This window comes from Alligator mississippiensis, chromosome 5 (assembly GCF_030867095.1).
Source record: "Alligator mississippiensis isolate rAllMis1 chromosome 5, rAllMis1, whole genome shotgun sequence".
Taxonomy (NCBI): domain Eukaryota; kingdom Metazoa; phylum Chordata; order Crocodylia; family Alligatoridae; genus Alligator; species Alligator mississippiensis.
The window spans coordinates 45,071,174-45,086,449 of record NC_081828.1 but is presented as its reverse complement, the minus strand read 5'-3'; the positions used below and the strand labels follow the sequence as shown (position 1 = coordinate 45,086,449).

Sequence of the window (15,276 nt, the reverse complement as noted above, 5' to 3'; positions counted from 1 at the left end):
TCTCTTCTTAGGCCCGAGCTACTCTCACCCAGGCTTCAAATCTATATTCTGGACAAGTTCAACAGCCTGGTCAGAGCAATTTCTATAATACCGCTCAGTCTCCTAATGCTCTCCAGCAGGTAAACTATGGCATGGTAAATTTCCTAAATTGTATTTTCTTACTACAAGCATGCTATTGTTTATAACTGGTGTTATGAGCTATTTTTCTTGGGGCAGTTAAAAACATTTCTTTGTTGAATAAAATTGACCTATTATTAAGTCTCGCTGATTTTTTTTTTTCAGTTAAATAGTTCTAAGATCATGTCCTTAACTGAAAATTAGCAAGACTTAACGATAGGTATGAGTTCAAATATAGTTTATTTTTAATCTTAATTGCTTGGAACTGTGGTAGAGAAGGTTTCCTACGCAGTTAAAGCTCTGAATGGCAATAGGAGAAATAGCAGTAATTCCTGGGGAAGAGGAGTACCTTTTGTCTTCAATGTGGGCATGCATTACATGTCAAAACATCCTACTTACCAATGACACATCTCATTGATTTGCTGAAACTTCAGACTGGTTATAGTTGTGGAGAGAGAAGTGTGCACTCCAGTGTGTAAAGACTTGGAATGTGCCAGCAGTTGTCAGCAAACATAGTCTATCTGGTTAATCCAGTGATCCTCGGACATTCCCAGATTTGAATGTTTATATAAAATGTCAGTGACCTAAATTGATAGGATTTATTTTTTAATTATAACTGGTTTGCTTTTTGCAAGTAAGCTAGTATGTTTGCAAATTAAATACTGATTCATGTTTTTAAAATGTTACATTTTGATATTTTAACATTTTTATTGAATTAGTTTGACTGAATGTTAAAGCTGTCAAACAGTATGCATGAGGGGCACTAGTAAAATGGCATATTTTAAATCCTATTGAAATAGTGCAAAATGCAGAATAGGGTAGAGAAGCAAAAGTGAATACCTTCTCCAAATGGAAAATCTTGGTATTGAATTATTTTCTTTGCAACTTATTTGCATACTACTGGTAAAGGAGTTTAGGTCTGATGTGATCAGTGCTCTGCTGCTTGGAGCAAATCATTTCTTTAAGTGTAACACTGGATTACAGAGAATATTATATCATTCATACATACAAAATATACATCATTACAGAGAATATTACATGATTACAGCAATTTAAGATTAAAAAAGAATAATGGGTGTAAACTAGTTGAGGGGATTAGGTTAGATATTAGGAAGAAATTTTTCACAGTAAGGGTGGCCAGGATCTGGAATGGGCTTCCAAGAGAGGTGGTGCTATCACCTAGCTTGGAGGTCTTCAAGAGGAGGCTAGATAGTCACCTGGCTGGGATCATCTGACCTCGGTCCTCTTTCCTGCCAGGGGCAGGGGGTCGGACACGATGATCCATTGTGGTCTCTTCCGACTCTACAATCTATGAATTCTTTGAGGTCCTCAGAACACAATATGGCAATTTTTCATGCCCGTATTAATTGGGGAATAGACCATAAAATGTAAGCATTATAATAGTTGACTTTTCTACCCTTTTCAGATACTTACTGCTTTTAAATAGCTGTTTGTGCAACTGGTTATTAATCCCTGTTAATAAAAAGTATGTCATAGGTGACATGACATCAATAGACAGTCTAGTCTTTTCATTCTAAAAATTCGTTGCCTTGAGCTTTTTGAAGAAGAATAAAATCTAGCTTTACCTGGAAGCCATTTTGATTGTTTGAATATTTTGACTGAATTATCATTTTGTATTTTTTTTTTTTAGGATTAAAATGATCTTTTTTACTGGGTTGAATTATTTGACTTTTTTGTCCCTTTGGGAGGTTGTTTAAATGATAGTACAGTTATTACCCAATGTACAGCTTGATGCTTTTTAACCGTTTCCTGAAATGCAAATACCCAAATATTTCAACTAATTAGTTATGAAATCCGTCTATGTAATGAATTCTGAGACCAATTTAGCTGTATTTCTGTGGGTATTGTCAATAGCTTTATTCCTTAGTCAGGATAAGTATCGTCTTAAAATAATGAAACTTGTATGAATGTTACTGATATTTTCATATTTTTCCCCCAGGTAACTGTACCTTTACCAGGATCACAGCTTTCTTTGCCGAACTTTGGATCCACAGGGCAGCCTCTAATTGCTTTACCACAGTCACTACAGCCTCCACTGCAGCACACACCACCCCAGGCTCCGGCTCAAAATCTTAGTAGGCCTGCACAAGTAAGCCAGCCTTTCAGAGGATTAATCCCTGCAGGAACTCAGCACAGCATGATTGCTGCTACTGGAAAGGTAAATTATTTAAATTTGTGCAACAGTGAAAATGACTAATATACGCTACTTTCATAGTATCCAGAAGTGGTGAGCTTGCTGCAAGGGTTTTTTGGAACTAAAGTCCTTGTCCTAATAATTTTAGAATGTAGCTTTACACATGGTATGACAAGGAAGGAAAGTAGCAAATAGGGGAAAGGACAGTGATTCACCTCCACTCTTCTGACAAGACTCTTGAGAAATCTGAACAACTCAGCTGATTTATTTCCTTTCCTTTGAGAGCTTCCCGGCCCACTTTAGATACAAATGGGATGTATTAACAAGGGCAAATGGGTCTTGGACACAAGATCACACCTGGAGGTACCATCCTGCTCCTCTCGGTGCCTGCCTCCCAACACTCTTTTACCATCCCTTTTCAGGGACCTTTTTCATAATATCCCCTATTTGCATCTTAGTCCCAAAGAGACATCCAGTAAATGAAATTCTTTGAAATTTGGTGCCCTGCTGCACATTCCACAACCAGTCTTCTTCAAAGTCCTGCATGTTTAGAGTTCCATGGTTTAGAGGAGACTGAGGTGTGATAGGTGCGCTCCACCCTTGTGACCTTTGCTGCAAAGCACAAGGAGCCCAGTGAGCTTGTGTATGCTCTAGTGATGCTTGCCAGAAAAATCTTCAAGCTTGGGCACATGAGATGCCTGTGTTATCTTTTGGATTCAACATCTATTTCATGCTTACCTGCTGTTAGAGCAGGGGTGGGCAATTATTTCAGGCGGAGGGCCGCTTACTGAGTTTTGGCAAGCCATTGAGGACCACATGACAGGCAGCCAGGGGGCAGCTAAATATTCATTTTCTGAATTTTTTAGGGGCCCCGCAGGCCGGATAGAATGGCCTGGCGGGCCACATTTTGCCCACCCCTGCGTTAGGTGGACTGGACACTGATCAGGTATCCCCTTCAAATTTTGTTTGTTCCCATCTGTGTCAACTGCAATATGCAAATGTATAAGATGTCTTGCAGATCTCCAGTAACTGTAAGGTAACCTCTTTTATGCTAAATTTTAATTGTGGTTGAGAGGAGATTGACCAGTGAGACCAGTCCAGTCACAACTTGAAAGCTTTATTAGGATACACAGTAACAAAGACTTATTTGCATCAATAAAGGCAGTGTTTACGTAGCCTTGGATCCAGGAAAGAAATAGGTCCGCTGTCCAGGCTTCTGTTTCATTTGGGACTTGAGTCGGTTTGCTGAGCTCCGGATAGGTCCAGATTTTGATGTTCAAAAGTAAAAGTCTAGTCTAGCTATTTCAAGCATTTAAAGATGTCTGGTTTTAGAAACTCGTAGAACAGGATTAAACTAGATTTCTTGTGGACCCTGGAAGGTGTTAGTTAGTTGGGATTTATATCCCTGTGAAAGCAAATGGAGCAACACGTTTCACGCTGCTCTGTTACTACTTCACCTTTGTTTACAGTCTGACAAGGCTGCTTTGTTTTTTGCAGTTTATCTAAACGTTCTAACAAAAACACAGCAAAATAACACTCAGTACATTTGGCTACATTAATTACTACTTGTAAGATTTTTAAGATAAAACTATAATATAATGTTATTTAGCCTATTTGACCTATGGTTCTTCCTTGTCTTTGTGTTCTGTTTGATTATGTCTAGTTAAATATATGGATGGCTTCCTTTACGTTGCTGACTGAGCCTTTTGCTGCATCTACAAAGGTTCATGCTGCAGTTACTTGGCTGCAGGCTTTTGAGGCCTTCTGTTTCAGCTACAGTCCTGTAGCTTTGGCTTGGACCTCTTGAAAATGGCCATTCCTGGCAACAGCATATCCAAGGCTTACGCTGCACAGGCATGTTATAGGGCCTACAGCCTCTTAAAAAATAAATGAATAAATAAACCTAGAGCAATCCATATGGGATTAGGAGGTTCATGATTATGATACTACAAAACCTTATATCTTTTGTCTAGAAACCACAGTAGTAAATAAAAGATGGAAATTATTCTGATCATATGTCCACCAACATCTCAGATAGCAGTGGTCTCGATCCAGACTGTTTTCCGAGGCAGGGCCACAATTGGACCACAGGGATCCACTGTTCCCCTATGAATCTAGATATTCTACTGCCAAATGACATGTTACTTCTTGCTTCCAGTATATTGGATATTGTATCGTGTCCTTATTTTTTAGAGTTACCTCTCTGTAACTGGATTATTTTGTGGAGCTCTTCATGTCTGCATAAATTAGAGCTGAACTGGAACATTGAAGCTCAAGATGTGTTGGTCGGCTTCAGTCTGTGAGGGCTAAATAATGTCATTTGTAGCCAAGAGTCGAGGGCCAAAAACCTGGAGGGATTCTAGACTTAATTTATTATATAAGAAGCTAGAAATCCTAAAAGTTTGAAATCCCAGGGCAAAAAATAAAAGTTCCTTGTGGTGAAGGAATTGCTCTTGATGCGTGCCCCGGGTAGGAGGATCTCATTGTGTTGAAAGTTCTTGTACTGGTTTGTTGGGGTTTTTTTACTGTTGTTTTTTCTTTCCAGTGGATATATTTGGGTTAAACTATCAGTGCAAGATAGTTGATAGATATAATTTAACTTTGCCATTATTATGAAAATAGCATTTGTAAACTGTATTTTCTTCTTCAGATGTCAGAAATGGATCTGAAGGCCTTTGGAAGCAGCATTGATGTTAAACCAGGAACTCCTCCAGTTACTGGTAGAAGTACCACTCCAACCTCCAGTCCATTCCGGTAAATAAGCCATTTTAAACTCAGATTTCCTCTAAATTAGTCTATTGTGAAGCAGTATTTGTAGTTTGTTCATGGATGAGTAGCCAGTTGCCAGTCCTTGTTCAACTACTTGATGCTTTTAGGGTCAGGTTACTGGGCTAGATAGCCCATGTTGTATGGTAACTTCTTTCAGCTCTTTTGAAAGTGATGAGAGTTAAGAGGCTAGTGGTGCTTCTAAATTACACCATTTAATTAGCAATCTTAACATAAAAAAAACATTCCAATATGTTATCAGTCAGGCCAAGTGAAGTATGACTCCCAAAACCAAAGAACCTTGACTCCAAAACCTTAAAATTGAATGCTTTAATTGAAATTAGAATGGAACTCTTAAAAATGAGTAATGGATGTAAAAACAGCTGATAGCAAAGGCCTGCCTTAGGGTAGTGCCTAGAGTAAGTTCTTCAAAGATGTTGCTTTGTTAGTTTCACTGAGAATAGTAACTGCCTATGCAGTGCATAAACTAAAGCACATGCAAGTCGCATCTCAAAGAATGAGTATTATGGCAACATCACTGAAATGTTAGTTTGTAAATATTGTGCGATTACTGTTCTTAAAACTTGGAAATAAATACATACACAATTTGCTGGCCTATTTGGCTGTAATAGGAAAGAGTTAAGTAGAACTTTCCTGGGAAACGTATAAGTTGAATTTAACGTTGCTGATGCAAAATATTTTTTCTTGATGTGCCCACAGTATTGCTTGAAGGGGGTCAACCTTTTAATTAGGCAGAACAGGGTAGAGAACAAAGCATACTGACTATCAGTGCATATTAGAAGTGCCTGGAAATCAGAGAAAGAACTTTAGTTTGCATAGCTCTTAAATTAAAGACAGTTTAAGTATTTCATCTGATATGTGACAATTTGGACTTCCACAATAGTTGGTAGAATTTTCGGATTCCTTTGATATCCAGGAGATGAAGATTGCAATCATTTTCAGACCACACCTCACCATTACTCCAGAGGAGGCAGAGATTTGGGTTTTCCAAAGTCTGCTTTTTCAATTAATGGGCCTTTAAATAGGTCATGTTGTAACCCAGCCAGATTGCACCTGGAGTGAGAAGAGCGTGTTTTCAGAAACTCTAAGAAGGCAATGACTTCTGCAGGCCCTAAAGTCAGAAATGGATGCAGAAATAGAGCTAGAAAGTTCTGAAGATTTCAGTGGACTATAAAGTGCACTTGAGGACTACAAATCATAGTTGAGATTCATTTTTGGACAGTGTTCACTACATTTCACCTGCAGCTGCACTTGATATTTTGTGAATCTATGCTGTTTCTCCATGAACTGTTTTGTTTGACTATAGTTTTCACCATGCATGCAATGGAGGGACACATCCAAAGTATTTTCATACTGACATGTGTGGTGTATTGGAAGCAAGCATATCTTAGTCATAGATGTTTTTGTTCAGATACACTAATGTAAGTGGTGTTGTGGCAGTTACATGCTGGGGCTTGGGGTCTGAACTTATGGCTTGATGTCTGTGTCCTGGTTCTGAATGAAGCCAGTTAATCCTGCAGTGCCTTTTTAATATCCAACTCCTTGGGTTGCTTTAGATTTCAAATCATCCCAAATTTCTTGCATAATGTAGTTTGAAAAGTGTATTCAATGTCAGCAAGTTGCTAAATTGCTTGCCATCAATTTGCTAGGCAGATAGTTGACCTTTTTTTGTTTTTCTTCATAATTTCCAAAATCCCTTTTTAGTTTCATTTGTGCAGGTTAGATTTCTACTGCATTTTACTGACTGTGTTTAGGTGCTTGTGTACAGAATCAGTTGTATTTGGCCCTAGTAAGAGGAAATTTTGGAGGAAAGTTTCTGGAAACATTTCTACTTTTTCCTCGTATTCATATCTCTGTAAGAAGTAATGTAACTGCTTTTCTTCAAAAATAAAAAGTTGTGATTTATAGTACATGCATTGCTTGTATCTTTGTGAAATTATCTACTTCTGTGAAAGACTGCATTTGAAACAGAACTTTCACTGAGATCACTGTATGTTGAGCCTGCTTCAGGACTATGGAAATAAATATGGATATATGGTCAAGTACTCAGTTGGAAAATGCTGAAGTCTGCATTCTCACACAGGTTTGCTGTCCCCCTTGTGGATACATTATGGTTTTTGAAATGCAGTATCTCCAGAAACTTTTAATACAAACTAAGTACACATGTTCAGTATTTGGTAATAGTTTACTCTTTCACGCTTGCTTAACTATTACTGTTTAGCAGTTCACATGTATCCTCAGATTTTAGAAAGAAAGTTAATGTGTACTATCCTGTGCCTATAGGAGTGTGTGCTTATCAAAAGATGCTGGACATTGAAGGCTTGAAGTATAACTCTAATTTTGGCACTTTTTGACTTTGACTGGATGATCTCCATTTCTAATGGGATAAATACCCTTCAAATATGTCCTTTTAATTACAAGTATATATACATATTTGCAATTGCTATACTTAGCAGAAGAGCAGAAATAAAAACGTCTTTTCAGCAACTAGAAACCTCTTCAGTTATACTGACTGTACAACGTACAAATTACCTAAACTGCGCAGTTTCTTCCACTCTGGCAATTTTCATTGAAGATGTAGCTTGTTATAATTAAGTTGAACATCCCTTTAATGATACAACTTTAGTGTTCCATTAGTACAGTTGTTGTGTTTTCATTGGGAGAAGATTTTGTTGGGGGTGGGGAGGTGGAAAAGAAAAAAAAAAAAAGGAAGTTCTGTCTCCAGAGTTGGTGTTTTGCTCGGTTGCAAAAAAAAGGCAACGTGTAAATTGAACAATCGGGACATTCCCTCTCCCGGACACATTAGAAAGCCCACAAGAGCATGTGTATTTTTTTGTACACTTTAACAGATCCCTCAGCTGCTTCAAAAGCCTCTCCCCCATAATTTCTGTGCAGCTAGACTAAAAGACTTGAGATTCGTGAGCATTCATCCTAGTTCAAACTGAAAACTACAAATATGAACTGGTTTTAAGCTAACAAAACTGTGTGCATTTTGCCTAGCTGCACACACATTTGCTTTAAGTCAGTGTTCATTAGCACCTTATCAGAAATGCATCCAACATGCACAGTACATGAAACTTAGAGCCATTAGAATCCCATTTCCTCCAGAACAAGGCTGTATAGGATTCCTAAATGCAGGCTTTGGCATGCCAAAACTCAGCTTTCAGGCATCGTCTGTTTTGGTTCTATGGTAATTCAGAATGTTCCAACATTTTACAGTCTTGGGCCAAGTTTACTAACCCTCAAACTGGAAGAAATTCTTGGCAAAGACCGGTCCTGGAAAACTTCATCCTGAAAACAACTTCCAGAAAGCCATGAGCAAGTGAAACGGGGATGAAAATAGATATAATTATGCAAGTTAACTACTCCTGTGGTGTGCTTAGCACACTGATTCACAACCTTTTTTTTAGACTCAAGATATCCCTTGTTGGACTCAAGTTATTCCTCCATAACTTTGGTAAATTGAGTGGCTCCCCAGTTCAAAAATGAATTTATTTATTATAGTGCTTACCCTGTTGCAGGGGGCCAGGCAGCAGCCAACCAGGGAGGCAAGGCAGGGAGAGCTGAAGTCTGCCCTTTATTTTCTTATCTCTTCTCACACCTCACTTCCTGCAGCATTCCATCAAAGGATCTCTCAGGACTCCCTGGTTGAGGATCACTGACTTAGTGGTTGTCACAGATTCCTGTGCTGGGAAGTGTACAAGCTGATTGAGAAGTAATAAAAAGGAGTAAGGAGGAATGAAAAGTGGATGGGGTCAGGAGTGATCTACATGCTCTTCACTCGGGCATCAGTAGTATAAACTTCACTCTTTCTCTGTGGAATTACCATAACCTGGCTTCATTTGCCTTGGCAGTCCAACAGTACCATCTCTAATATCTGAAGACTCTGTTCTTTTTAAGTTAGATTTCCAGCTAGAAAGGCATCATGACAAAAGCATCCACGTGGTGGTAGCAATGTGCTGATTCTAATTGTTGCTTTCTTTTCAAGGGCCAGTTCTACAAGTCCTAACAACCAGTCCAATAAAATGAACAGCATTGTCTACCAGAAGCAGTTTCAGTCGGCAGCTGCTGCAGTGAGAATGACACAGCCATTTCCTCCACAATTCGCACCCCAGGTGGGCAACTGGTGGCTTCCTAGAAGAAAACTTGCTGCTTTTTCTAAATTTAATCCCACAACATTTTAAGGCTCATGGGCCCTGTTATTTATGAGGGGTTACAAGTACAGTTCTGAAACTCAGTGAAGAATGTTTTAATCAAGCAAATGATTTCATGAGAGGCACAATTTTTGTCTAAATATTAACTGTTAATGAAGGTTTTCTGGTGTGTCATGCATTTTAATTTTCAGTAATTTTTATCCACCTGAAATCAAAGAAGTTAATAGTCCTAGTTTGCATAGATATAATACAGGCATTTGTTCTGCAGGCTTCCCCACACAGCTTTTAAAGCACCTAATTCCTGTACAAACTTAGGAGCAAAGACGGGGGGGGGGGACACGCAAACAGCTCAGTGTCTCTGAAGGGTCCCAGTGCATATTTAAGATGACTTTTAAAAAAAAAAACAAAAAACCACAACAACAAACAGATTCCTAGGCTCTTCTTGGAAATGTATTTGTAAAAGGATCCATTGTACACACGAATAATTCCAACAACCATCTTTAAAAGGTAAAACAGCCAGGTTATAACTGGATGTGGTTGAGCTTCCAGATAAATAGATATTGCAAATAAAAACATAAGATATGTCTGCATAGATTTGAAGTATTTGGCTTAAGGATTCATTTGATTTTTTGGATTGATAAATGAGTTAATTTTATGCTAGTACCTGTAAAAAGCCCATTTTACTAGTGATGTCTTTAGTTTTCAGCTTGCTAAAAGTGGTTGAACACCTTTTTTTTTCCCCCATTTTATATCATTTAGAGTTTTCAGTTGTTGGAGCAACTCTTTTTCTGGAATCCAAACATGGCCTCTCACAAAGAGAAATCCAGCTACACTCTTGACGTTAGTATAACTTTCTAGTAGGCACCATTTTCCTCTTCCTCCACTCCTCGATTGAGAAGCCAACATGCAATCTAATTGGCAATTTTCTAATGGCTAAATGTCTTCTTTTGTTGTTTTTCCCCCACTTAGATTTTCTCTCAGCCTAACCTGATCCCTCCATTGGTAAGAGCCCCACATACTAACACCTTCCCAGCACCTGTTCAGAGGCCACCAATGGCACTGGCTAGTCAGATGCCGCCTCAGATGACCACAGGCCTTATTAGCCACCCTCGTTTACAGCATGTAGCCAGAGGTCCTTGTGGATCGCTCTCTGGAGTCAGAGGCATTCAGGCCCAGGCTGGGGTGAAGGCTGAACAAAACGTGAAGGTTAGTATTTTGAACAGCCATGCTGTTAACAACAGTTCAGTCTTGACAGCTCGCAGGGCAGGAAGGCAAGAATTTCTATGAATCATGTCTTAAGATACCTCTGGATCTTTAACCAGATATTTTAATGTCTAAACAAAGACCTCGCCCCCTCCCAGTAGCACTTTTTTTTAAGGAATTGCAACTATATAGTAACTGACAGCAAGCTCTAATATCGTTGGGGATTTTTTTTTTGTGGCCAGTGGTCATCACTTTAAAGAAATCTCAGATTTTTAATATTAGGAGACTGCATTTTTGGATGAGATAAAACCCAAGATCCTGAATAGCTGTGATCACTGAAGATACCCCATAACTTTTAGAGTAGCACTGAGCCCCAAACATACTGGCCAGCTTCTAAATTCATTCCTGGCTAGTTTTCCCTGTAACTTTAAATAGCAGAAGCACTTCTCTTGTCCTGTTAGAAACTGTTACACAGCTGACATATTTCATGCAAAAGGTTGTTGCTATTCCAACAGTATATAGTGTGAAGTATGTACATAACTTGTAAAGCACTTTGGGACCCTTCAAGCTGAGGCGGGTGTGGTGGCTTTGGGAGCCTGTGTCGGGACACCATAAGCTTGTACTGTGATAAATTGTACCCATCTGCCAGTATTTTGCTTAATTGATTACCCAGCTCCTTAGAGTTTAGGTTAAAGGAACTCTTGCTCACTATATGTTGTTCCATGTCAAATACCTTGGGGTATAGAAGCAAGGTAGAAAAGGTTGGTTGGTTTGTAAGCAATTAGGCTTTGTGGAAAATGTTTCAGAATTTCATTCCTTCACTTAAATATTTGTTTGTCAATTCGGTTAGGACTACAAATTAGCTGTAAACCTAACAAACAAGGGTGAACAGCATGTTGGTGTGACCTTGAATCAGGATTGTCACACATGAAATTTCCCTTTAAGACAGCAAACAAATTGTTTAATCTTGTTTCCTGTACCTCCTCCTGTGTGTTTCAAATAACTTCAGAAATAATTTATTACTTGTGAACAAAACATTTGAACTATATGGGCTGCTGCTGTTGGCCTTGGGTCTGCAGAAGGATTCCAAGTTCCCACATTGCTGTGCTGAAAGCAGTGTATCACTGCTCAGGCACTATCTAGTGATGGCAACAAGGAACTAAGACTTTTGAGTGTTATTCCTGCTTTACATATCTGTAAAGTGGATAAAATGCCCACTTTGGGAAGACGGTGCTTCTAAATATCATGCCAATGCCCGTCAGGGAGATGGGGTACAATAGAGGCGTTAGCTGCAGTGGGACAGTATAACTGTATTGGTATGTTGAGTTCCTAAAATATTCCCTCTGTTGCAGTGTGGCCAGCTTCCAATGTTTTTTGCTTTTCTTATATAACCCTGCACAAAGCAGGTCAAGATGATACAGTGGCAAAATTATTGCTAGTATTGATGGAGCTTGTGCAACAAGTATAAGAATGTTGAATCCCAGCGTCATCAAGGCAGGAGGGTAGTGTACTCAACACTTATGTTAAGGGTGTACTCAACGCTTCTGCCGCATCACCGCCCCTCCCATGGGCACTGCGGACTCCGTGAGACAAGGAGGTGGGCCCCACACAGCCTGTTATGCCTCCGGCCTGTGGGGGCTTGGCAGTGCAGGCTGCTTTGCCCCGGGCCATGGGGGCTCGGAGAAACCGGAAGTGCCATGGTGGGCACTTCCGGTTTCACTTCATCTTACAAGCTGGCATGCCGGTTAATTGAGCATGCTGGCTTGTAAGATGCTGGTTAACAGAACTTTTACTGTATTTGAACCTGAGGAAAGCAGTGTTTTACAAGTGCCTTAAAAATAATAGGGACGAGCATGGCCATGCAGCATGTGGTGCCCCGGACCCATCTGCAGTACCATGCACAGCACATTCGGGTGTTTCCCTCACTGCTACCATACAGTGGAGAGGGGGAGTTGACTCCGGAAGATCCTGGGATAAAAAAAACACACATGAAAAAAGGTGGGGCAGCACACATGGCTGCAATCCATGCCACCTAAAACTGGAGCCTGGCCTGCCCGAGCCATACTCCAGCTGCCAACCAAGCTCCCAGCTGCAGAAGTGGCATGTCTGTAGTTTCCCTGCCCCCCAGGACCCCAGGTAAGGCCGCTGAGGCCGGCATAGTTGCTGACCCCAGCCTCCCCTGTCCCTTCCAGAGTAACCTGCTGCATGCCAGAGGGTGCGTCATACAGGCATTCCCCAGGGACAAATAGCAGTGGCACAAGATGTGCTGCTGCTGCTTGTCCTCAGGGAACCCAATGTCCATGCTCATCTGGACATGGCCATAGAGTTTAATCAAGATATTAATGGGATCTGAGTCATTGTGTTTAGAATTAGCCTCCAGGAGGGGAAAGGAATTCTGAAATAGTGACAAGAAATGTATGGCAGGATTAGGCAAAACAGTCTGTTTTTAATGAGAAGAACTGTTGGGCATGGGAGTACCTGCAGAAGATACTAAAAGTATAGCAAGATCTTCCCCTTTTGGAAAAGCCAGACCCGTAAACTTGATCGTGCAATTTAAAAAGAAGAAGAAGAAGAAGAGAGAGAGAGAACCTACAAGAAAAAAGTGGTTTTATCCCAATTCTTTCTTGTTTTTGTTTTTTTGTTTTTGTTTTGTTTTTTGTTTTGTTTTTAAAGGCAAAGCAAAGAGCAGAGGTTCTCCAGTCCACACAGCGATTCTTCTCCGAGCAGCAACAACCGAGCAAACCAATAGGGGGCAAAGTGCAGAAAGTGGATGAAAATGGAAGCAAACCTACAGAAGCAATGGCGGACTCCTCTGGGGTCTGTCAGGAGAAAGTGGAAGAGAAACCCACCCCTGCACCTACTGCAACAACCAAACCTGTTAGAACTGGACCAATCAAACCTCAGGCAATTAAGACAGAAGAAACAAAATCTTAAAATCTGCGTGTTTGTGGGGAACGGGGGTTAAGACCAGCAGCATGACCCTGTAGCTCAGAGGACAAGAAAGGTAGAAGCTATTGGCACTGACAGACATAAGTGGCTGCATGTCCAATAAAGCTTTTAGGCTCCTTGGGCTTGCAGCTTCTCTTAACAGCATGAAGTCTGGTTTTGGTAAGGTGTGCATGTGTGTATACACATGCACATATGTGTATATTGGCATGTGCATCTGTATGTTATCCAAAATGCATAAGCACAGCAGCAAAGTAAGTGGCCAAAGAGCCATGTTCCTAGCTGGCAAGATGAATTACTCTGTTCAGGCTCTGTTGTTCTTTGGATATTTACTTTTAAGCCGTGTGTATTGGAACATGCAGTTCAGAAGTGCTGGACAGAGTAATGTGTTAATTTTTTTTATATTTTTAGTGACTGAAGAGGCTGCTCTTGTATAATAAAAAAACAGGAAGTAATAAAATTAGCAAGTTGGAATAGCTTACCCTTTATCATTGGCATCCAACAAATACCATCAATTGTAATGTTGAAGTTTTATCAAATTTCCCTTCAAGGGCAGTTTTTGGTGGCTACTGCTTCAGTTTTGTGTGATGCTGTATTTAGATCACAGCATATAAGTGTTCCTTGGCACACAGGTTATTTATTCTCTGTGCCCACACACACACGCACACACCCCCTAGTTGTTCACCCCTTGGATTTACAGGCTAATTGCATTAATAGTTAGATGAGCTCTGTTCACCTCTGTTCAGCTATCTTTATCTGAAGCCCGTGATCTTTAAACAGTTTCCAGCTTATGTCTGTATAGAGTAATGAGCACTTAGAACTGTGCCACTAGATTAAAGAGAAACCTTATGAAATTAAAGAGAACTTTATCTAAAAAGGTGCATTCTTATAGCAGAGCTTTATCGCACCTCCTTCTTGCCCACTGTGTGCTGGAAAGTAGAATCAAGTCAAATAATGCCTTTTTAATTGTATCTCTAGTATTATAGCTGTAGGACAGTACTGTATGATACTTCTGTGAATGTAAGATATCCTGTACCTGCTTATGATATGTAGTAGTGACCGTGCTATACCAGAGCTGTTTTTAATAATGTTATTCTAGAGGGGGTTTTTCCCCAGACAATGATTGAGAAGTTTAAAGCACCAGGTACCCCATCAGTAGCAGAATTTGCTGTTTTTGTTTTGTTTAGTTTGTTTTTTCTGGGATTTTTTTTATTACCTTTTTTGGAAGGAAGAGTGAACTGAAAGTCTAATGTGTATAATTTTGTTCAGATGACTGCAGAAGGCTGGAAAGGCTGTTGCTGCTATTGATGCCTAGTGAATCGCTCTTGGTTATCTTTTTATATAAATATATATATAATTTGAATTTTTGGAAACTTTAGCTGTGATGTCAACTTTGGAAAAAAGTATCCCACTTGTACTGTGAGTTGGCATTGTACAGAAATTAACAGCCATATTGGTCTAGAAATGTTAAACTTAATTTTTTTTTTCCATTTGTACAGGGGTAACGCACTGTATTAAATATGTAAGGTCTTATTTACATGGGTTTGATTACAAAAACTAATAAAGTATTCTCTAAATAAAGTGTCTTCATAGTTTCATTAGCCTAAACTACAAGCAAAAAGATGATGCGTGAAGTATCCAAATGTCATATTTGTCATATGAAGGACATACATTATAGTTTTGGGAAGACATTTTTAAATAGCAGCTGAACATGTTAAAGCAGGTGAAACAATTTTGCCTTTCTCGCAGTCCATCTTGCTAGGAAGGCTAGCAAGTATGGCAGCAGACCAGCTTGGCTTAGCAGGGAACTCTTCAGTAAACTAAATCACAAAAAGGAAGCTTATAAGAAGTGGAAACTTGGACAGATAACTAGGGAAGAATATAAGAGCATTGCTCAGGTATGCAGGGATGAAG

At 39.7% G+C, this 15,276-nt stretch overlaps 1 protein-coding gene across 13 annotated transcripts in view; it reads left to right on the top strand.

Annotated features, from left to right (window-relative positions):
- Nucleotides 1-14,943, top strand: part of PRRC2C (proline rich coiled-coil 2C) — a 102,799-nt gene extending 87,856 nt beyond the window's left edge. For 6 of the 13 annotated variants that reach the window (XM_014605166.3, XM_014605171.3, XM_014605170.3 and 3 more), the window contains 7 exons: nucleotides 12-134; nucleotides 2,078-2,296; nucleotides 4,923-5,026; nucleotides 9,048-9,174; nucleotides 9,973-10,053; nucleotides 10,183-10,419; nucleotides 13,090-14,943. In XM_014605166.3, the coding sequence (XP_014460652.1) occupies nucleotides 12-134; nucleotides 2,078-2,296; nucleotides 4,923-5,026; nucleotides 9,048-9,174; nucleotides 9,973-10,053; nucleotides 10,183-10,419; nucleotides 13,090-13,350 (1,152 nt within the window). In that variant the 3' untranslated portion in view covers nucleotides 13,351-14,943. Of the gene's footprint in view, nucleotides 1-11; nucleotides 135-2,077; nucleotides 2,297-4,922; nucleotides 5,027-5,942; nucleotides 6,970-9,047; nucleotides 9,175-9,972; nucleotides 10,054-10,182; nucleotides 10,420-13,089 lie in introns of those variants that run through there. The other 7 variants (XM_014605167.3, XM_014605165.3, XM_059728294.1 and 4 more) reach the window with 5 other exon arrangements.
- Nucleotides 14,944-15,276: the final 333 nt, after the last annotated feature.